The sequence below is a fragment of the Astatotilapia calliptera genome, chromosome 13 (assembly GCF_964374335.1).
Source record: "Astatotilapia calliptera chromosome 13, fAstCal68.1, whole genome shotgun sequence".
NCBI lineage: Eukaryota > Metazoa > Chordata > Actinopteri > Cichliformes > Cichlidae > Astatotilapia > Astatotilapia calliptera.
Window position 1 is genome coordinate 14,828,254 of NC_137434.1, and position 22,952 is coordinate 14,851,205.

At 39.8% G+C, this 22,952-nt stretch overlaps 2 protein-coding genes across 3 annotated transcripts; one reads left to right on the forward strand and one right to left on the reverse strand.

Annotated features, from left to right (window-relative positions):
- Nucleotides 1–310: 310 nt before the first annotated feature.
- Nucleotides 311–3,824, reverse strand: plaua (plasminogen activator, urokinase a). 2 transcript variants are annotated; one of them, XM_026189164.2, is made up of 11 exons: nt 3,688–3,824; nt 2,961–3,054; nt 2,840–2,873; nt 2,604–2,742; nt 2,432–2,514; nt 2,288–2,332; nt 2,015–2,195; nt 1,752–1,897; nt 1,513–1,653; nt 1,285–1,433; nt 311–877 (listed from the first exon to the last, which is right to left on the reverse strand). In XM_026189164.2, exons 2-11 carry the CDS (start codon nt 3,009–3,011, stop codon nt 683–685), a joined length of 1,164 nt encoding a protein of 387 aa, XP_026044949.2. In that variant the 5' UTR covers nt 3,012–3,054; nt 3,688–3,824; the 3' UTR covers nt 311–682. The 2 variants fall into 2 exon arrangements, with proteins under 2 accessions (XP_026044949.2, XP_080143737.1); XM_080287611.1 differs by having other exon boundaries at nt 2,976–3,054; nt 3,688–3,821.
- Nucleotides 3,825–10,575: 6,751 nt separating this feature from the next.
- LOC113034514 (inhibitor of nuclear factor kappa-B kinase subunit alpha-like) lies at nt 10,576–20,452 on the forward strand. Its single transcript, XM_026189136.2, has 22 exons — nt 10,576–10,814; nt 11,246–11,406; nt 11,497–11,591; nt 11,701–11,818; nt 11,903–11,972; nt 12,047–12,135; nt 12,236–12,325; nt 12,433–12,557; nt 15,675–15,782; nt 15,869–16,004; nt 16,140–16,340; nt 16,731–16,833; nt 17,237–17,360; nt 17,954–18,105; nt 18,204–18,265; nt 18,358–18,467; nt 18,791–18,840; nt 19,087–19,195; nt 19,315–19,462; nt 19,587–19,636; nt 19,864–19,963; nt 20,105–20,452. The coding sequence occupies exons 2-22, from the start codon at nt 11,302–11,304 to the stop codon at nt 20,162–20,164; spliced, it is 2,205 nt and encodes a 734-aa protein (XP_026044921.1). The 5' UTR covers nt 10,576–10,814; nt 11,246–11,301; the 3' UTR covers nt 20,165–20,452.
- The last annotated feature ends 2,500 nt before the right edge of the window (nt 20,453–22,952 follow it).

Sequence of the window (22,952 nt, forward strand, 5' to 3'; positions counted from 1 at the left end):
TGGCTACAACTGTAGCTGCTTCCACCAGTGTATGAATGTGAGAGTGAATGAATAGTGGTATTGTAAAGTGCTTTGGGTGCCTAGAAAAGCGCTATATAAATCCAATCCATTATTATTATTATTATCTTTATTTTGAGGCTAAAAAAAGAAAATTTCACACAACAGTGCCCTCTGGTGTTTGACTTTGGGACTCTTTAGCTTAGTCTGATTCAGCTACTCGGGTGAAATTCTTTATTTCTGTATAAAAGGAAAACAAGTGGCCTTGCCATTTGTTATACATATAACCCAGGGATAAAAGAGACAGTAAAAATGAGTTGATAAATAAGCTTTTATTATATATATTTTTTCATCAACAGCAGGACCAGCCTTTTATATGAAATTAAATTATTTGACATAAATATGTTTCCTAATTGCTTATTTTAAAAGTCAATAATAAATATGCAGAATACCTGAAAAATGCACAAGTAATAAAAATATATAATGCAACCAACAATTAAAGCAGTTTTTAAAATACTCTTTTTAAATATTTACATTAAATCGTTTCAGTGCAAAAACATGTTCACAGTAAGCGATGGTAGCTGCTCTCAGAACAAAACCTGCAACATCTGCACTTGCTTGCATGTGCAAAAAGCCTGCTGCCTTTAGGGAACACTTAATAAATAAATACGATTCTGGGACAGTTTCATTTCAGGGGATACATCAGTCCTTTTGCGTATTTGATGAGTCCTGTTTTTCCTGCGATCCATGTGTTGTAGTTGGTGACCTTTGTGTAGACACCTGGTTTATTTTTCAAGGCACAGCCCTCACCCCAGCTCACCACGCCGAACAGAAACATCCGACCTGATGCTCCACACACCAAAGGACCGCCAGAGTCTCCCTGCGGAAAAGGGCAAAACAGCCAGGTGTTAACTAAAATTTCCAGGTTTATCATTATTTTGTTTCCTGATTCACTTTTTCCCTGACAAACAAATATTTTCATGTGAAAACTGTGAAAATATACTCAGAAGGTAACCCTTGACATGTCTTGAGGTTGACAACTAGCAACAAATTTTAACCTAAAGGTAACTCATCTGACATTATGCTATTCAGCACTTTTCAATGTTAGCAAGTTTCTTCAAGAAGATGAAGAAATACTCTTCAGATCCGCTTTAAAGCTGTCAAAGGTTATGATGCATGCTGCAATTCAAGTTACCACTTCTTCTAACTCACTTCTCTTTTGATGTATATTTTAAAGCCAGCTCAAATGTCTTGTTTCCCATGGCATACCCTGCGCCCTGTCCTTACCTTGCAGGCATCAGTGCTCCAGTCAGGGCTTGCAGCACAGAACATGTTTTCAGTGATGCGTTTTCCGTAGTGCACTTCTTTGCTACAGTCAGCGTTGGACATCAGTTTTACCTCAGCCTTTTTCAGATACTGTGAGAACTGGAATGAGCCTGCAACAAAGTGTCAAATGTGAGAAAAGGTTGAGAGAGCAGAGCTCAGTCTAAAGGATGGAGGTCCTGTACTACTAACCTGCGCTCTCCTTCCCAAATCCTGCGATGGTGCAGGTAAATCCAGGAGGTAGCTCAGTGTGAAATGGAGGAAGGCAAGCTATGCGTACAGAAGCTGATTTAGCTGCACGTCCTCCATCTCTGCTTTTGAGCTTAATCAGAGCTGAAATGTAAAAATAAAAACACCCGTAAGTTCTGTGCTCAGAGCAGTTCTTTGTATGTGTATATGCACAGTTTAGTCACAACAGAGTTTGTGCTCACCTATGTCGTTATTATAGGTAATATCATTATATCCTTCATGCATGATGAGTCTTTCCACAGCAAACTTCTGCTCACTACTGGCATTCGTTTCATTAATGGCACTCTTTCCCAGGTATATGGACAGATGTGTGAGTTTGGTATTCTCACTGAACAAAAACCAAACACACAAATGTGTAAACATGTCACACACCAACATGAATGATTTTGAAATTACAGTGCGATGACTTCATTGGAGGAAATAACACGGTGCTTTGTTTTCTCACCCATCAGAGAAGCAGTGAGCTGCAGTGAGAATCCAGCTTGGTGAAATGAGAGTGCCACCACAGAGGAAGCCATAGCGCTTATGAAAAATGGCAGCAACCCATGGCTGCGACTCTATAGGTGTGAAAGAGCCTCCTACAATTTTATGAATCCTCCTCTCAGATGTCTCTCCACATGTTTTCTCTGGAAGGACACATGGGATAAGTCAGCGGGAGCTAATAAAGAGAATCATACCTTGTGATTTAGGAAAAACTGGATTTAAACAACAAAATTACCTGTATCTACAGGTAGTTGAGGAGGCGTCTGTAGTGGTGCAAAACCTTTGTTGGAATAGAAAACAGAAAGCATTAGAAAAATTCAAACCAATCTTCAATAAAATATAGCAAATAGAAAAAGTAAATCACCAATATGAGACTTACATGTGGGAATATCACAGTATTCTTTCACAGTCCTTCTTTCTCTTGTGACAAAGCACCATGGCATGTCAGAATTGTCAGGATTCCTAATGTTCAAGTACAATCATATTAAACATGGGTTACCTGTTGTCAGACATACAGTATAAAAACATCACATTGGTAGCCCAAAGCATACCTGCAGTAACGATGTCTGCCAAGTCCATTTACATTTTTCCATTGAGGTTTAACCCTGTCCCAGTAGAGACACGCGCGACCGGTGGATGACTTGTCAATATTTCCTCTGTATTCACTCCCATCTCCAGACAGACACCGTTCTGCAGATCACAGCACAAAGAGGGGTGAGAACATTTAATGCATGCTGTCAAAGTATAAACCTTAAGAACTTTACCTAAACCCACTGAAATGACTTACGTCTTGCTTGTTTGGATGATCTTTGTGAAAAAGCCTGAAAGAAGCATAGAGAAACTTAGTCATACTGAAAAATTTAAAACCTTCTGACCTCCATCAGAATAGCTCTTAAACCACCTCTTACCACATCCACGCTGACCGCTGCAAGGATGGCAACGAGGACAAAGAGATTCATCTTCACTTCTTGTTTTGCTTCTGTTTTTTGGGGATATTTTTGTCTGTGAATTTACAGAAAAGGAACACAACAATCGTGGGTAAATGGAAGGAAACTTGCTGTCCCCTTATATGGTGCTTATCGTTCAACACATGACGGAGACGTGTGACCGCTACGAAACCGTGTGCTTTCTTGCTCCGGTTTTTAAATGTGAAGAGTGACGAAATGTTTAATGTCATGCCAAACCAGTTCAATATTCAACATACAAACATACAAACACAAACTCATGTTCTTTCGCCATGCCACTGACATAGATATTAACTTCCTGACGAAACGCTGCATTCTTAAGGTTTTAATGTGAGAGCGACAGATAGAGGATGTCCATCGTGTGCAGACTTTAAACAATCTAGCACTACAAACAGCACAATATCTACGCTGATTAACAGTAAAGTCTGCGCACAACCTTATATCACATTATTATTGCAATGTGTGCAGTTCAAACTATGAATTTCTAGATATTCTAAGAACACAATGTCAATTTGATAATGACATAAGAAAATAATTGTGTGGTTAACTTTCAGTGCGCTGTGTTTGACATCAAACAGCTTCATATCTAAGAAATCATGTTCATTCTTAAATATAACTAAAACAGCTGACTGTCTAAAAGTCTAAGACACTTTGCAAGAGAAGTGTTTACCTTTAATTCCAGACTTTCAGTGCCAATGAAGACTATTATTTCTTCCAGTTGACTCTCCTCTCTGTATCTTCTGATATGCACTTGCACTGTTTACGTACTCAGGCTCACACTGATGGTTGTTCTGGTGTTTCTGCTGTGACTCTGCTTGTGTTTCCTCCCTTTTAAATTACCGTGACTGCAAGTGGGAGGGAATTTGTCATGTCCTGTGACACACATCCAGTGAACAGCCCCTTCCTCTTAAGAAAAATAAAAAAAAAAATATCCAAAATTGGTCATGTGTACACTGAAACATGTGATTGAAGAATTGCTGTCCAGAATTTGTGGACAGAGTCGGTTACAAAAAACAAAACAACAACAAAAAAAACGTAAAATAAGACCACAAAAAAGAAAAAAAATGTAAGAATAAGTCTCTAATCTGTACAGCATTTTTCATAATCTTTTCGTGTACATGGAGCTTACATGAAAGTTCTGAAAATCTGACAATGGTTGCTTAATATCGTCTGTACTGCTTTCATGACATTACAGTGACTGTGCTCAGAGATTAGTCTAAGGCTCTAAATCTATTATGTTAAGCTCTGACGGACTCTGTATGTTTGTCCTAGCTGTGTGTGTTATAGCAGAGCCTTAAAGTCTATAGAATGTCAAAATAGCAAACAAAGATTTTTTTATTTATTTGGAAAAAGTGATTTCAAATGTATTAACCATTAAAAATGCAATGTCAAACTTCTACGTACAGTCAGTTTGGACATAGACAAAGTTTAATAATCTGCCTCTCTTTCTTGATGCATTTTTCTTCCAGCCACTCTGGGACAAGTTAAGTTTTGGTTTTATCTGTCCAAAGATATGTTGTTGTTTTTTTAATCGTGCGGGTTCTTTTAGTTTAGATGTTTTCTGGAACATGCAGATACTGACAGTTTTAAACCCTCAGTATTTGCATTCATGAAATCCTCTCTTGATTGTAGATCATGTTATTGACTTTATTGCATGTTATGAAACTGTTTTTTAGTTATGGAAATAAATCTGCAATGATCACCGAAGCAGTCCTGTGGGTCTACAGATTGTTGACTTTGCCACTCTTAAAGTTTTTCTCTCCCTAATTGATTTGTTTTCATTTTTCAGCCTAATGATGGCCTCCTTCATGTGCACCAACAGCTCTTTGTACCTTGTATTAACAGTTCTAGTGAAAAGCTACCAAATGTGTGGGCTCAGCTGGCCGTGTAACTGTCCATCCATCCATCCATCCATTCGCTTCCGCTTATCCTTTTCAGGGTCGCGGGGGGCGCTGGAGCCTATCCCAGCTGTCATAGGGCGAAAGGCGGGGTACACCCTGGACAGGTCGCCAGTCTGTCACAGGGCTAACACACAGGGACAGACAACCATTCACACTCATTCGCACATTCACACCTAGTGGCAATTTGAATTATCCAATTAACCTATCCCCACAAGCTGCATGTCTTTGGACGGTGGGAGGAAGCCGGAGTACCCGGAGAGAACCCACGCAAACACAGGGAGAACATGCAAACTCCACACAGAAAGAGGACCTTCTTGCTGTGCGGCAACAGTGCTAACCGTGTAACTGTTTTCAAGTCAATCATCCAATTACTTTGAGCCTTACTACAAAAATTGCAATTTTTTAAAATAAAAACACCTCAAATTAAACCTAAATTAAAGTTAATCTTATTTAAAAATCAACCATGGAGGTGTACAGAGGCAAATTTAATAACAATGAAAAACTGACTGTACAGCCTTTTATATTCTTTTTCCTTGCTGCATTAATTTATAATCTCTGCTGAAGAATGATAAATTTAAAAACAAAACATTTTTACCAGTTCTTTTTTTATAGACTTTTATATCTTTATTACTAAAAACAAAAAACCCAAACAACCTCCCACCCCTCACAAATTGCACCTATGTTTGCTTGTAAAAAAGAAAAGAAAAGCAGCAGCTGTTAAAGTTCTCATTGTTTCTGCGCACTAACAGCCTCATACTATTTCCTGTACAACAATAGCCATTGTTATGAATTTTATTTGGAAATTTCTTGACTGAACAAATTACCTCATTTGATGCTTGTGTTAGTCACGCTTCCTCTTTGATGATGATGATGATGATAGCCAAATTTTGCACTTTGTGCAAAATGTTTGGGACTCATGTCCAGCACAATGAAACGGTAAGCCAAGACATTACTGCCTCTGAAAGGAGATATGCAATAAAAGCCTAATTTAACTAACACAGCCAGGTGTTCAGCCAAAAGGGGAACTACATGTTAAAATTACCCAACCCTGGGAAACCCAGGATAGTTGTGGCTGGAGTCAGCTGCAACCCGAAGTGTTGATTTTGTCATTTTGACTCCAGGAGTTTCGTTTTTATGCCTTTGATTTACTCTTGCACAGTTCTTTTGGACTGTTAATCTTTTAATTATTACTACTGAGCTACAATGGTAAGAGGTAATGCTACTGTAAATAAAGGGTGGGTCTTCTTTTAGTACAAAAATGCAGTACTGAATTGTTTTACTTAAATAAAATAACATTTCTTTGAATTTTCTTTCATTTCCAATTATTGAGTAGCTTAAAGTAAGTTTTTATCTATGCTTTTCCCACACACTAGTCTTTATATGACACGCCAACATGACGTATTCTTCTTTAGCTTTCATGTCATATCCTGTTGGTTTTCTAGCTTATACACTTTTAGACCAATGGGAACCATGATAAACATCTGTGTGAATAAAGTGGAAGAGGTGATAATGACACACACCTTCACAGAACAAAAGTAGATTCATATTTTTTCCATCTTGTACCATATTTGAATAGAGTAACTTTGCAGAAATGCATACACTTCTGACTGAATCATCTTTAAATAATCAGAATTCATATCTGAGTTTTGTACTTTTTAATTTTAGAAGTTAATTATTATTTTTATTTTTCTCTTTTTTTTTTGCATTTCAATATAGATTCTTTTAACACTTAGACCCCCGGAGAGCAGTCATTTTGGTTTTCTACCTTAGACCCCTGCGGAGTCATCATTTTGCGTTTCTACCTTTAAAAGCCGGAGAGCAGTCAGTCAAATGCTGGAGTCATTCATATGTATATTAGGTCGTTACCTAGGAATTCTAGGTAACGACCTAAGGTAACGACCTAAGGTAATGACAAGGTACCACATGTGTACCTGTAGCAGTGAACACATCGCACAGTGGCCTGATTTTTTTTGCATCTGTGTACTTGGACTTTAGGTCGCAAGCCACCCAAAACTTGCTCCATGCACCACTCAGCAGGCCATTTGTAAATATGTGTACAAATGGTTGGTTTTTTGTACTGTTTTTATCAATAAATGTCAGCAACAAAGGACATACACCCATGTGTGTTGATTTCTCCCTAAGATGGCAAACTGAAACACTCCAAGTTGGTGACTTTTGGAGATTTGTTTCCCTGGATGATTGAGAATGCATCAAGATGAAACACAAAAGGAAGCTCACCGCTTTTAGCAGCTCCCCCACCCCCTCAATCACTCAGTGAGTGATTGAGGGGGTGGGGGAGTGGAGTGTTTCAGTGTTTCAGTTTGCCATCTTAGGGAGAAATCAACACATGTCCTTTGTATGTCCTTTGTTGCTGACATTTATTGATAAAAACAGTACAAAAAACCAACCATTTGTACACATATTTACAAATGGCCTGCTGAGTGGTGCATGGAGCATGTTCATTGGTTCATGGACCTCCCTGAACTAATGGCATTTATGGCAGCAACAAAAGCGGTGAGCTTCCTTTTGTGTTTCATCTTGATGCATTCTCAATCATCCAGGGAAACAAATCTCCAAAAGTCACCAACTTGGAGTGTTTCAGTTTGCCATCTGTTAGGTATTTTAGTACCACGGTTAGCATTTACAGAAGATTGTTTTATACAGAAAAGAGTTGCTCAATAAGGCCCATCTACTAGTTGTTTTTCTCTTTCTCTGTGACCCAAGAATTAATGTGAGACTCACAGGCTGGTACCTCAAGGTCAAAAACACCACAGAGATGAGACCACTTCCTTACTCCCATCCTCCCTTTTTCTTTATCTCCTGGAAAAGGCTCGTTAAAGGCTAGGTGGTTTGTTTCAGAATTCACTGATGAAAGAACTCTGTATTTTATGTCTAGGAGTGTATTTTGCTGGGATGATCATAAATTGTAGCTGAACTGATAAACTACACAAGGGATACTTTGCTCAGAAGGCAGGAAGACGTTTCCTTATTTGGTCTGTACCGGTTTGAACTGGGAAAGCTGACACACGAACCTTTTTTTTTCATCTATATAAACTGCTGTGTATCAAATAAACCTTTGAGTTGATTTGGGAAGGCAACCTGAAGCAGTCTGTGTTTCCTTGTTCTCCCAAGCTGCTCCCGGCGCTGTAACTAACCCAGCTGAACGGCATACCTGAGTGTTACTTTAAATAATTAGGAATCTTAGAAGGAAAGGACAGAACTCTGCTTATCGCTCACGCCACGGAGGAAACCCGGGAAGGCAATTTCCTTCACCATCTTAGGGAGAAATCAACACACATGGGTGTATGTCCTTTGTTGCTGACATTTATTGATAAAAACAGTACAAAAAACCAACCATTTGTACACATATTTACAAATGGCCTGCTGAGTGGTGCATGGAGCAAGTTTTGGGTGGCTTGCGACCTAAAATCCAAGTACACAGATGCAAAAAAAATCAGGCCACTGTGCGATGTGTTCACTGCTACAGGTACACATGTGGTACCTTGTCGTTACCTTAGGTCGTTACCTAGAATTCCTAGGTAACGACCTAATATACATATGAATGACTCCAGCATTTGACTGACTGCTCTCCGGCTTTTAAAGGTAGAAACGCAAAATGATGACTCCGCGGTCAATTTAGCCAATTTAGCTTCCACTTCCACCATTTGACTGCTCTCGGGTTTTATAGGTAGAAAGGTAGAAGCCTGGGGATGCTAGTGTTAAAGAGGAATAGCTTTATCACACCTCTTACACCATCCTTTAATTTATTGCAAGTCTAGGGCTTAGTTTAAAAAATCCCCTCTCGATCTCCTTTCTTTGGTATGCAGATGACTCACAGATTTACCTGCTACTGAAGCATAATCCATGATTTCTTTGAAGGCCTTACAGGTCTGTCTGGAAGATGGTAAGTCATGGATTCCTTTAAATTTTTTCAACTGAGATTACCAAAACACAGAAGTAATTGCATTGGGTGGTCCTGACCTCAGTTCTTTTACAATTTAGCACACTTTGAGCAAATTTAATCTAATGTTTCACACATTAACAGAGTAATGCTTCTTCCATCCATAGCTACTTGCAGAAGTGAAGCCATTCCTCTGTTTCAGAGTCTTTGAGAGAGCTATCCATGCCTTCCTGTTATCCAGACTTGACTAATATAATAATTTTTATTTAGATGTCTTCTGTTTACTGAGGTACTTTCACTTTATGTTTCCTTCCTTAAATTCTGTCATTTTTTCACATCATTTTAAGTTATTTGATTCATTTAGATGTGTAACACTTTGATCAACAGCTGTTCTCTTTCTCTCTTCTATGTAAATATATTTGACTTGACTTAAAATAAAACATGAATAGTGGATTAATGAGAAATTTGTGTCACCTGTGTTCTCAGGTTCTCTGTATTCAATCACGAATTACTCACTTCTGCTTTTCAGGGAAATTATTATAAGAAAGGTTTTGAGAATTTCAAAAGTAAGCAGTTTTGAAAGAGACCTGCACGCAATCACATACTTTGATTAATGAAATCTGTCTGGTTTTTAAAACCCGACAGCAAATGCAACAACAGAAAAGACAGCTGCAGGAAGGAGTATCAACACTGCTTTGTCATTACATCAGCTTGTAATCACATTTTGAATGGTGCAATCACATTGCCTCATTTATTGTACTTCTTCTTTGAGCTCATGTTACAAGAAATGATGAAATTGTAATTTATCCCAGACAATACAATTTTTAATTAATTTATTACATCATCTGCTCTAGGTATTTATGCTATTTCTTATTTTGTCCTCTTATCACCAATAGAGTTTTAGACTAATAACTCTTTGGGAATCCGTGATTTTATGCCCATCAAACTGGGTTATCTTTGGTATTTTTTGTATAATCACCTAAATAAATGGGAGCTAAATATGTGTTTATGTGACAGGCAGTTAGTAACAAAGAGCCCGAAGAGAGAATCTAAAATTGCTTGGTAGGTTGTGGTAAAGTTGCCTTTTACATTTAGCCACAACACTGATTCATCACTTCAGTTAGTGTTTTTATGCTTGAATGATTCATAAGTCAGTGTTAAGTGACCTGTAAAAGATTCCACTGAAAACGGTCAGGCACAGGAAGTAGACTGAAAATGAGTCAAAAGTAGTCAGTAATCTCCAGATAAAAACTTTAAAAGACCCTCAAAAACTCTAAGAACTACTACTCATGATCACTTTTAAAATTAAAATAACCTCTGTCTCCTTGGAAGTAAAATATTAGGCAGTGAGGGGTGGCCGAGACTTCTGCACAGTGCTGTATATAAATTCCTATTGTCTTTCAGCTTGTGCAGTGTACCGGTTGACTGTAGCTGTAGACATTGCACCACCTAGTGAGGAAATGAAGACATTACTATTTTTTAAAAGAAAAACATTTATTCTTGGTAAGAAATTGGTACAGCTTTTGTCGTTAAGCAAACAACCCAGATCATCATATATATATATTGATATATAATTTTGTGAAATTAAAAGAAAAACGTGACCCATTATTCACTGAGTTGCTTGGAAATCCCCCATCAAGTGGACAGACCTAAACCCCCATGTGTTCTGGGCCTGCCTGCTACGCATGCGCAGAAACTACGCCTGCCTGTCAGAGAGAGTGTACTTTCACTTTACATCGAAGTCGAGCTGTTTTTCAGTCGTTGTTGCCTGCCGGCCAAAACTACAGAAAGAACTACCACGCAAACTTCATCATTGAAGCCCTGTTTGATGGTCCAGTAGGGTAAAAGTGAATTTTCGCGGGCTGAGTCGGTGTATTTTAAACACTACATAGGAAAACGACCCGTAAACAACACTTAAAGCTAACTGAAGCAACAATGCTCTGACACATACAAAGTAAGCTAACTCTCCTCTGCCGACTCTGAGCTTCTGCACAGGTAAGTTGATTACATTTGTGAAGCAGGTTATGCTTTTAATTTAAAAGAATGTACAACTAGTCAAGTTATCTCTGAGTTATCAGACTGGCACTAAATCGTTACAACCGTCCAACAACAACAAATGACCAAAACAGATAGTTAGCTACAGTATTATAAAGCCTTAGTTACTGTAATTACAGCAGGAATAAAACATAAAAAATAAACCAACAACTACATAAGAAGCAATTAGCTTCAAGTGTAGAAGATTATATAAATTGGTATATGATAACCATGTTAAATGGATTTACTCACCTCTGTTATTCACATAAGAATGAATAGAATAAGAATGCACTATTGCATAAACGCATACTGTACAGAGCACCATACTGCTAACATTACCTGTTAACAGATAAGATGTAAATAATAACCTAAAAACTTTTTTTTCCTGATAGCTGAAGGCCCTTACAAACTACCTCTGGTGCCTGGTGATTGCAGCAGATCTGACAGTATGGAGCGGGCTGCACTCAAACAGAGCCAGCCTTGTGGCTCTTGGGAGAGGAAGGAAAGACTTGGGACGGGAGGCTTTGGGCACGTCTACCTATACCAGCACCTTGTAAGTTCTGTCATCCATCTGTACATCTCTGAAAACATGAACCGGGTGTGCCTTTGATTTGTTTTAACTCCCTGTATGTGTTCGCAACAGGAGTCAGGAGAGAAGATTGCTGTGAAACTTTGCAGACTGGAGCTGAACTCTAAGAACAAAGACCGCTGGACGAGAGAGATTCAGATCATGAAGAAGTGAGCAGTAATTGTCTGTTTGAACAGACAGGGTGTTATTTGAACTTATTTCACTGTACATTGTGTTGTTTTCTACTGTGACAGCGAGTTTGGTGCTCTTTATGTGCAGGCTGAATCACGTGAACGTTGTTCAGGCCAGAGATGTTCCAGCAGAGTTGAGCTCCATTGCGATAAATGATCTACCACTGCTAGCCATGGAGTATTGCTCAAAAGGAGACCTACGCAAGGTAGCACATGGATATTTAATAAAAACCCTAAACACTTTTTTATCTTTTAAAGTATCCAAGTAACCAATATAATTCTTTATTCAGGTGCTGAATAAACCAGAAAATTGTTGTGGCCTAAAGGAGAGTGAAGTCCTTGCACTGCTCAGTGACATTGGTAATATTTTTAATCAGTTTTACATTATTTAAAAAAGTCATACATATTGATGCATAATCTGTACAATTTTACAGGTTCTGGTATTCAATATCTCCATGAAAATAAGGTCATTCACAGAGACCTAAAGCCAGAGAACATAGTTTTGCAAGAGATTGATGGGAAGGTAAACTAGCTTTTCTTTTGTACATGCACGCACAAGTTTTGAATACACATAATATGACTTTGTATTCCTTGCTTTCATTATGGAAATATGTTTCCTCCAGCACGTGCATAAAATCATTGATCTTGGTTATGCAAAAGACTTAGATCAGGGCAGTCTTTGTACATCCTTTGTTGGAACTCTCCAATATCTGGTAAGTGTTGTTTCACAAATATATTCCTTTGCTGTCAATGTGTTTTTAATATACGGTATGTTAAAAATCAGACCCTGTTATTATTAACTTGTCTGTCTGTATGCCAGGCCCCAGAGCTGTTTGAGAACAAGCCTTACACTGTAACGGTGGACTACTGGAGCTTTGGAACAGTAATCTTTGAATGCACTTGTGGCTTTCGCCCCTTTCTTCACCACATGCAGCCTGTACAATGGTGAGTCAACATAGCAACGATGCATGAATACTCGGGAATCTGGGCGTTAGTGAACTTCCAAATTAGTAAGGCCATTAACGCCTCTATAATGTGAGAGTTTATTATTCCTCTCCTTATTTTTGTCATATAAATACTGTTACAATGGTAGATTTTCAGAGTGAACGTGGTCAGCGTTTCAAATAAAGAGACCAAATGACGTACAAGGTAACATCTGAGTCAAAACCTCAAGGTACTCTTGCCTCTGTATGATGTCAGAAAGAGGGAATATCCATAATATGTTCATCCTGGGCACATAACTCTGGCTGTGAACACTGAATTCCCACCCACCCAATGTTCACATATTTTTTTTGCAATCAGAAGAAAATTGGCCTAAAGGGAGACAAGTTAAAACAATTTGTTTTGGATAGCGGATGAACTGAAGGGCTGCACCAGTGTAAGAGATACAGTGGGGCAAAAAAGTATTTAGTCAGCCACCGATTGTGCAAGTTCCCCCACTTAAAATGATGACAGAGGTCAGTAATTTGCACCAGAGGTACACTTCAACTGTGAGAGACAGAATGTGAAAAAAAAATCCATGAATCCACATGGTAGGATTTGTAAAGAATTTATTCGTAAATTAGGGTGGAAAATAAGTATTTGGTCACCTCAAACAAGGAAAATCTCTGGCTCTCACAGACCTGTAACGTCTTTTGTAAGAAGCTTTTCTGTCCCCCACTCGTTACCTGTATGAATGGCACCTGTTTGAACTCATCATCTGTATAAAAGACACCTGTCCACAGCCTCAAACAGTCAGACTCCAAACTCCGCCATGGCCAAGACCAAAGAGCTTTCGAAGGACACCAGGAAAAGTATTGTAGACCTGCACCAGACTGGGAAGAGTGAATCTACAATAGGCAAGCAGCTTGGTGTGAAAAAATCAACTGTGGGAGCAATCATCAGAAAATGGAAGACATACAAGACCACTGATAATCTCCCTCGATCTGGGGCTCCACGCAAGATCTCATCCCGTGGGGTCAAAATGATCATGAGAACGGTGAGCAAAGATCCCAGAACCACACGGGGGGACCTGGTGAATGACCTGCAGAGAGCTGGGACCAAAGTAACAAAGGTCACCATCAGTAACACACTACAACGGCAGGGAATCAAATCCCGCAGTGCCAGACGTGTTCCGCTGCTGAAGCCAGTGCATGTCCAGGCCCGTCTGAAGTTTGCCAGAGAGCACATGGATGATACAGCAGAGGATTGGGAGAATGTCATGTGGTCAGATGAAACCAAAGTAAAACTTTTTGGTATAAACTCAACTCGTCGTGTTTGGAGGAAGAAGAATACTGAGTTGCATCCCAAGAACACCATACCTACTGTGAAGCATGGGGGTGGAAACATCATGCTATGGGGCTGTTTTTCTGCCAAGGGGACAGGACGACTGATCCGTGTTAAGGACAGAATGAATGGGGCCATGTATCGTGAGATTTTGAGCCAAAACCTCCTTCCATCAGTGAGAACTTTGAAGATGAAACGAGGCTGGGTCTTCCAACATGACAATGATCCAAAACACACCGCCCGGGCAACAAAGGAGTGGCTCCGTAAGAAGCATTTGAAAGTCCTGGAGTGGCCTAGCCAGTCTCCAGACCTCAACCCCATAGAAAATCTGTGGCGGGAGTTGAAAGTCCGTGTTGCTCGGCGACAGCCCCAAAACATCACTGCTCTCGAGAAGATCTGCATGGAGGAATGGGCCAAAATACCAGCTACTGTGTGTGCAAACCTGGTAAAGACCTATAGTAAACGTTTGACCTCTGTTATTGCCAACAAAGGTTATGTTACAAAGTATTGAGTTGTATTTTTGTTATTGACCAAATACTTATTTTCCACCCTGATTTACGAATAAATTCTTTACAAATCCTACCATGTGAATTCATGGATTTTTTTTTCACATTCTGTCTCTCACAGTTGAAGTGTACCTCTGGTGCAAATTACTGACCTCTGTCATCATTTTAAGTGGGGGAACTTGCACAATCGGTGGCTGACTAAATACTTTTTTGCCCCACTGTACACTATATGGACCGGGCCACCTACTCCTAAAACCTACAAGAGCTGCTCCACCATAGAAACCTGTGCCACGAAGCTCCTGGGGCACAGTTTTTGTGTTGATTTTATCATTAACTGCCGGTTTACAACTCTGCAGTTAATGATTCAGCAGAGTGCTGGCAATTATCCGCCCCAGCACTTGGTGACCACTCTATAACTTTACATGGTTTGCCACTGTGTGGCTGAGTTGGTGCTGTTCCCAAACACTTCCGCTAATCTTGAAAGAAAATTCACAAACTCACTTGTTGTAATGGTGGATGACAACAGCTTTAACAGAGCCACATTCAAAATTCAGCAAGCTGATTAGAGAAATCCAGTCTTTCACAAATGTTCGTAAAGGCAGATTGCAAGGCTAGATACTCGATTTTCTTTACACCGATGGCAATGAGACTGAAAGAATCTGAAAAGATTAAGAGATGTGACCCAATACGATATAATGAATATTTTGAACTGAATCATGCAAAACTACCCCAGTAGAATCTAGGAATAAAAATATGGGGCTAGAAATCGAAACATCACTGGTAAACGTTCTGATTTTGACACCTCTACGCAGCTGATGTGCTACGTAAATACAAATAAAGCCTCTTAGTAAGGTGTCGTTCCATCACTTGCTGACACAGCAGCTAAAATGTGCAATGTTTACTCAAGTCTCTGTGACTCCACTGGAGGAGTGGTGCACCATTCATTCAGAAGATATTCACTCATTTTGTGTTTTTGTTATGGTGGTGTATACTGCTGTCTACCATGTATCACTAAAATGTCCCTTAAAATTGGGTCAAAAATGCCAGAACATATGATTCATATCATTTGTATCATCCTCATGGATGAATTATCTGCCTTTATTGTGTTTCTACTGGGGCTTTATGACAAATTTAGGGCTCCCTATCTGGATTTTTACCTTAATTACTGTTATTTATCCTCTTCATAGATAGAAAAAACACCTGTGTAATGTGAAGACCTGTTAATAAAAGTAGAAGTAATGTAAAGAGAGAGCATGGGCTTTGTTTTTAACGTGTTTTCCTGCTTTGGTAGGACAAGCAAAGTCAAGAACAAAGGTCCCAAAGACATCATGGCAGTAGAAGATATGAATGGAGAAGTCAGATTTTCTACACATCTTCCATATCCCAACAATCTCAGCAGGTAGACTTAAAAAGACACTTTTTGTACCCAACAGTTGAGCTTCTTTCATTATAAGTAGCATCTGACCTCTCTGAGTTTGTTTCAAGGCCGCTGCTGGAACCAGTCGAGTCCCTTCTCCAAATGTTGTTATTGTGGGACCCTGCGATGCGTGGTGGCGGCCTGGATCCTGGCGCAAACAAGCCGTACTTCTACACAGCTCTGCAGAATATTCTCAACATGAAGGTTAATATTTTGAACCTTGCTAGACTCACTTAAACCAGGTTATATGGAATGCTTTTGTGGTTTTATACATGTGACCGGACTGAGAAAGGATAGCAAGCAAAAGAAGCCTGTCATTCTGCATATTTATTTCTTCAGATCATTCATGTGTTGGATATGACCTCAGCCCAGCTGCATTCAGTGGTTTTGGGTGCTGAGGATAGTTTACACTCCCTGCAGCTTAGCCTGCAGATGCAGACTCAGAGTCACATCCCCCCGCTGAGTCAGGAGCTGCTGTTGGAGACGGGAATCTCCCTTGACCCTCGAAGACCGCTCGCGCACTGTCTGCCAGATGGACTGGTATGTGACACATAAAAACAAATATGAAATGTGAAACAGGTGCAGACCTGTGACCTACTTTTTTTTCATCTTAAACATTTTGGTTGTTTTGAAATATTGGGGTTTTTCCAGAGTTAAACTGCTTTGTTGTTGTCATGTTTTAACAGTGTGGTAAATTTAACTGGAATCGACTGTTTCCAGCTGAATCCAGCAAAGGGCGAAGTAAAAATTAAGCAAGTCAGATTAGTCAGTTATTACTGACAATGCTGAATATATAGGAATGACTTGTTTCCAGTCTCTGGAATAATCCAGCAGGAGAGTGTTTGTTATTACCGATGATTATTAGTTAAACATTAAACATTGCTTAAACACATGATTATACCCAGAACAATATTCATTCTCTGCTTTCAGCGTGGCTGGGACACCTTTATAGTCTACCTGTTTGATAAGAGCCTAACCAAGTACTCTGGACCGCTGACTGCCAGACCTTTGCCAGACAGTGTCAACTTTATTGGTGAGCTATAAAACTGTATATTGAGCTCGTAAACATTACTCAGCAGATCTTTGGAGATTGTCTTTTAGCCTTGGAAGATAGTGACTAAGAAAATTGTGAGTGGTTACATGAAGCCATTTATTTAACTTTTAAAAGTCTCAGATCCATGAATATCCCTCAGCTGTCTTAAACATCTAGTTAAATTAGTATATCTTTATGAGGTTCTTAACTGATGGAGATCTTACATAATGTTTACATAAAGGTTAATTACAGGAAGTGAACAAACCTAGGTGGCAGTGTGCATAATTATAATGAGATTTGGGTCTTTGTGAATGCTTTTTAGAAGCATGAAGCAAAATTGTTTCAATGTGGTGTCTAAATCAATGTGGTATTAACTAACTTTGTGTACTCTCTATGGTCTCAGTGAGGGAGACTAAGACACAGCTGCCACTGTCTGCTCTTAGAAAGGTGTGGGGTGAAGCGGTCAGCTACATCTGTGGACTGAAAGAGGATTACAATCGCCTATACCAAGGGCAGAGGGCTGCTATGTGAGTACATAAAACACCACGCATAAAAAATGCACTACTTCAAGAAATTACCTGAACATTTGATAATCAGTAAATAAGTCAAATCAGTAAAACACAAAGTGGGTTACATCAGTTTGTCCAGTTGGGAAGCACACTGGACAAACTGTGAGTCTGTGAACCTGTTTCACCTGCTTTGGTGCAAATAAAAGTGACAACAGGAGCGCTAAAAAGACAGAAAAAGATAATCCCAAAAAGTTTAGCAGGTGGTGGCCAAAGACCATTGCTTTCTCCTTATCCCTCCTGACTGAGCTTTGCATTTTGCAAGTGCACTTGTCATTGATATTAGCGTCAGCAAACCAAGAGATACCACGAGATATTGAGAACAATGAGCGCTGGAGAGGGCCTTAGAAGAACCTGATCTCATCTCAAGAGAACAGGGCACCACTTTTATTTGCACCAAAGCAGGTGAAATAGATTTGCAATGCTTTATGTTTCATTCCTTAAGTTTAACTGACTTTGTGTAATATTGTGATGAAGGAGTGATCCCTTAATTGTCTTTTGGAGCAGTGTGCATTCAGGTACTCAAACGTTTTAACATGTATGTGTCTACGTAGGCTGAGTTTGCTACGCTTCAACACCAACTTAACGCGCTACAAGAACATGCTGTTCTCCCAGTCGCAGCAGCTCCAAGCCAAACTGTCTTTCTTTAAGACGAGCATCCAGCATGACCTTGAGCAGTACACCAAGCAGAGCAAGGCTGGGATCTGTGAGTGGATGCTACTGTCCTGTTACAACACTGTTAACTCATTACTGAAGTCTTAACTTGACTATATCTTATTGTTGTGCTGTTGTTGTTATCTGAAGCTTCGGAAAAAATGCTGAAGAAATGGCATGAAAATGAAGAGAAAGCTGATGAATTTACAAAGGTGAGGCGGTTTTAAATTCAGTAATTCTTCACAAACTTTCTTTAAAGTTTAAAGACAGCTAAGAGTGTTTTGGTTTGGTTTTTTTTCTGCAGGTTGCAGATGTGGGGTATCTGGATGAAGAGATAGTGGCTCTACATTCGGAGATTGTGGAGCTCCAAAGGAGTCCTTTTGCTAGGAGACAAGGGGATGTGATGGAGCAGCTGTGAGTATATCTGTGATACAAACTTATACTATAGCCCTCTCTTGTAACACCATAGTAAAAGTCCAGTGTAAGAACTGGATTATATTTTAAGGGAGGCTTATGTACTGTATAATTTACTTTATTGCTTATACTACTCTTTAGAAATCCCTATTAGACTAAAAATAAAAATGGAAAATGGTCTTAATTGTCCACATTAGCTTCACGTAAACATCAGAATACTTTTCGGAGGGATTTTATCATACATGATTATTTGGAGAGAAATGTAAGCATATCCTTTAAAAATAACTGCCGTATGCATGTGTTTATTCTGTCTACTTGTTTAGTGAGCAAAAGGCTATTGAACTCTACAAGCAACTTAAGGCTAAATGCAAAAGTAAGTACAAGTCATTCCAAAAATAAAATAGCAGAGATGCTTTTTGCCAATTAGAGTGCAGGTAATTCTGATAAAGCTTCTAATAAACAAGTTACAAACTGTGCAAAAGGTCTTGTTGATCAAATGTATCATTTTGGTCCCAAAAGATTTTTCAAATTTTTTTAGATTAAAAAACAGAAGTTATGGTAGTTGTGTAGTATATCCAAATATTTTATGTACATGATTGTGTAAGTGTGTCTTCTGCAGCCTCTGACCCTCCACATGGCTACAGTGACAGTTCAGACATGGTAAAGACCATTCTTCAGACAGTTCAGAACCAGGACAGAGTGCTGAAAGACATGTACACCCACCTGAGGCAAGTTTAATTTTAACAGACACACACAAACATGTCTAGTTTAGCCCACCTAAGGCACAATTTTACAGTTCCCTGTGGGCCACGTGTGATTTTTTTTCCATCTTTCTCTTTCTCTGTAGCACAATTCTGGTGTGTAAGCAGCGCATCATGGATTTGTTCCCTAAACTGGAGAAGGCGTTAAAAAACATAACAACTGCAGAAACAGTAGTGATGCAGATGCAAGTGTCGAGACAGAGAGAGTTCTGGTACCTTCTCAAGATTGCCTGTGTAAGCATTTAATAGTTGGCACAGCAGAAAATATTCTTGGGGATGAGCAGTGTTTAGGGAACATAAAGGTTTGAATATAGTCAAATGAGACTGTTGCTAATACAGGGTGTGATTGTGTTTTCAGGCCCAGAGCAGTTCTCCATCTCCTTCACTTACACAGCCTTCCACTGACAGGTGAGATCAGTTTAATATCTGAAAAATACTACTGAAGTTAACAGCTACAATAATCTGTCACACTGTTTTGAGATTATCTCCCAAATGTAAGGATTTTATGTGTAGTTTAGAAGATGAATCTTTGCACAAAACCACCACTAGAGGTCACTCTTTGGTCTTTAAAATCTCAGTTTGTAGGGGGAAAAAAAAGACCCCCAACCCTCCTTATAGTCTGTTTTTTCTTTCAGTGAAACAGTTCATCATTTACTTGATGAAAATCAACGTTATCTGAGTCAGCTAACGTCTTTGCTGCAAGACGCCACCCAAGAGATGGAGCACAGTATTATGGTATGGCAGAGATGTGTTTTTATGTTCTGCTCATGTATATCAGCAAATTACCAAGTTGTTTTTTATTAGAGCACTAATTAACAGCTAATTATTGGAGACTGGCACAAAAGTACTGAGCGAATATGTTGCTTCTCTGTGCAGGATCAGGATTGGAGCTGGACTCAGTATGGAGCAATGAAAGTGAAGCCTCAGACGCTCTAGAAACTCACCAGATATCACACACTTTAAAAAGTGCTCTATCAGAGTCACACTATGTGAAAGCTTTGTTATTCCTCACAGTGTCCTTTACATTTATGTAATGCTGTTGACTAGAATGTATGAAACAGCACGATGTGGTAAGCTACAGACAATTTAATTTGAAGTATATTTTTGAATGTTAAGAAATATTTCCAGCTGTAGATACAAGATATTTATTTTACTGGCAATACTGACTAAAGGTAAAAACTGCTGCTGTGCATGATTGAATGTGAATAAATTTCTAGAAACTTATAGTACATGTACAAGGTTTTGAATTTGTTCAATGTTTAGTTTCTATCTGCACGGGTGAAACCTTTTTACATTCACGCAGTGGAGCACACACAAAATGCAGGTTTAAAATTCTCCTGGGATTTGCTGAAATCCAAACTGCAAGAATGCAGAAAAGTCTAATGTAAAATATGATGCAAAACCAGACAATAGTCTACGATACTGTATTTGTACTGACAGTAAAGGGAAATAGGAACAAAACCTGTGATATGCCAAATTACACAATAATTGGGCCTTGCAATAATTTGAAGAAAACAGTAAATATCAGATGATCGCCTGTGAGTTAGCGCTTTGGCAATAGTCGGAAGGAAAAACTCCCTTTTAACATGAAAAAGCTTGGCTGTGTGTCGCAACCAGTTTGGGGTGAGGGGACAAACGTAGGACAAAGGCATGCAGTGGAAGAGAGACAGAGATGAATTATAACTAATACTCAAAAGGAAAGTGGTGTATAAACACGCAGGAAGAGAAAAGACGTGTGCGAAGAAGAAACACTGTGCATCATGAGAGCCCCTAGCAGCCTAGGTCTATTGCAGTGTAACTAAGGGAGGATTCACCTGATCCAGACCTAACTATATGCTTTATCAAAAAGGCAAGTTTTAAGCCTAAGTGTAAAAGTAGAGAGGGTATCTGTCTCCTGAATCCAAACTAGGTGGTGGTTCCACAGAAGAAGGGCCTGAAAGCTGAAGACTCTGTCACCAATTCTACTTTTAAAGACTCTGGTAACCATAAGCAAGCCCGCAGTCTAAGCACAAATAACTCTAATGGGGTGATAGAGTACTATAAGGCCATTAAGATAAGATAGGGAATGATTATTCAAGACCTTGGTGAGAAAGACTTTAAGTTTATCCTGCTTTTAACAGAAGATAAGCCAATATAGAATAAAAATGCTCTCTCTAGTCCTTGATCATCTGAAGGCTTTTCAGTGAATTTTTCACACATTCTGATAATAACGAACTACATTAGTACAATGTACGAAGAGGACTCTCCATGTACATGAACAAACTGGGTTCTATTACACAACTGCAGCGCAGTACCTTTAATACCCACAGGGTGCGCTAAAGGTCTTATGGAGTGATAAAATGGTAAATGGCCTGTATTTGTATAGTGCTTTTCTAGTCCCTAAGGACCCCAAAGCGCTTCACACTACATTCAGTCATTCACACACACATTCACACACTGGCGATGGCAAGCTACATTGTAGCCACAGCTGCCCTGGGGCGCACTGACAGAGGCGAGGCTGCCGGACACTGGCGCCACCGGGCCCTCTGACCACCACCAGTAGGCAAACATGGGGTTAGTATCTTGCCCAAGGATATTTGGCATGCAGCCAGGAGGCAGCCTGGGATCGAACCACCGACCTTCTGATCAGGTGCTCTGCCACCTGAGCTACAGCCACCCCATGATAAATGGAAATTTCAAATTTTTGGTTAAAATTGTTGTCAATATATAGAGAGAGCCACAACAGTGAGTGCTCACAGCCATCTGTAAAAGACCACAAAGGATATATCATGGTTTAGGGGACAATCCCACAACCTTTACCATTATGGAAGCAGTGTGGGATTATCTTGACAGAGAGCAAATGCAGAACAAAAGCCAGCCAGTATCAAAAGAAGATATTTGAATATGTTTTTATAGTATTCATACCAAAAATGATGAATGCAGATGCTTCACTGGCTGATGAGCTGAACACGTTTTATGCTCGCTTCGACGCCGCAGCAATTAAAACAACAAACGGCTGCGCGCGCTCGGAGTGCACCAGTGAAGAAAATGCATTCGTCATCACAGAGCATGCCGTGAGGAACACCTTCAGGAGGGTGAACACCAGGAAGGCAGCAGGACCAGATGCAATCCCTGGCCGGGTCCTTAGAGCCTGCGCTGATCAACTAGCACCGGTGTTCACGGAGATCTTCAACCTCTCCCTGGCCCAAGCTGTGGTTCCCACGTGCTTCAAACAGTCCATTATTGTCCCTGTTCCAAAGAAACAACAGCCCGCTTGCCACAATGACTACCGTCCAGTAGCACTGACTTCAATTGTGATGAAGTGTTTTGAAAGACTGATGAGAGATCACATCACTTCTTCACTTCCTGCCACCATCGACTCACTTCAGTTTGCTTACCGGACTAATCGTTCCACAGACGATGCCATATCTCACCTGCTCCACACATCTCTGAGTCACCTGGACACTGGCAGAGGGAATTATGTTAGGATGCTGTTCGTGGACTACAGTTCAGCATTCAACACAATAATTCCCTCTAAGCTTTTCACCAAGTTGACGGATCTAGGACTCAGCTCATCACTGTGTCAGTGGATCCTCAACTTCCTCACAGACAGACCCCAATCAGTGAGGGTGGGAAAACAAGTCTCCCCCTCCATCTCACTCAGCACTGGAGTGCCTCAGGGCTGTGTTTTAAGCCCCCTGCTGTACTCACTGTACACTTATGACTGTGTAGCCACATCCGACAC

Excerpts from the sequence above, each read along its gene's own strand:
- plaua (XM_026189164.2), bottom strand. The coding sequence starts at position 3,011 with ATGAATCTCTTTGTCCTCGTTGCCATCCTTGCAGCGGTCAGCGTGGAT. Across the intron at positions 2,743-2,839 it reads ATCATCCAAACAAGCAAGAC|AACGGTGTCTGTCTGGAGAT; the intron begins GTAAGTCATTTC and ends TGTGATCTGCAG. Across the intron at positions 2,333-2,431 it reads ATACTGTGATATTCCCACAT|GTTTTGCACCACTACAGACG; the intron begins GTAAGTCTCATA and ends ATTCCAACAAAG.
- LOC113034514 (XM_026189136.2), top strand. The coding sequence starts at position 11,302 with ATGGAGCGGGCTGCACTCAAACAGAGCCAGCCTTGTGGCTCTTGGGAG. Across the intron at positions 16,005-16,139 it reads AGAATATTCTCAACATGAAG|ATCATTCATGTGTTGGATAT; the intron begins GTTAATATTTTG and ends TTATTTCTTCAG. Across the intron at positions 19,637-19,863 it reads ACACAGCCTTCCACTGACAG|TGAAACAGTTCATCATTTAC; the intron begins GTGAGATCAGTT and ends TTTTTCTTTCAG.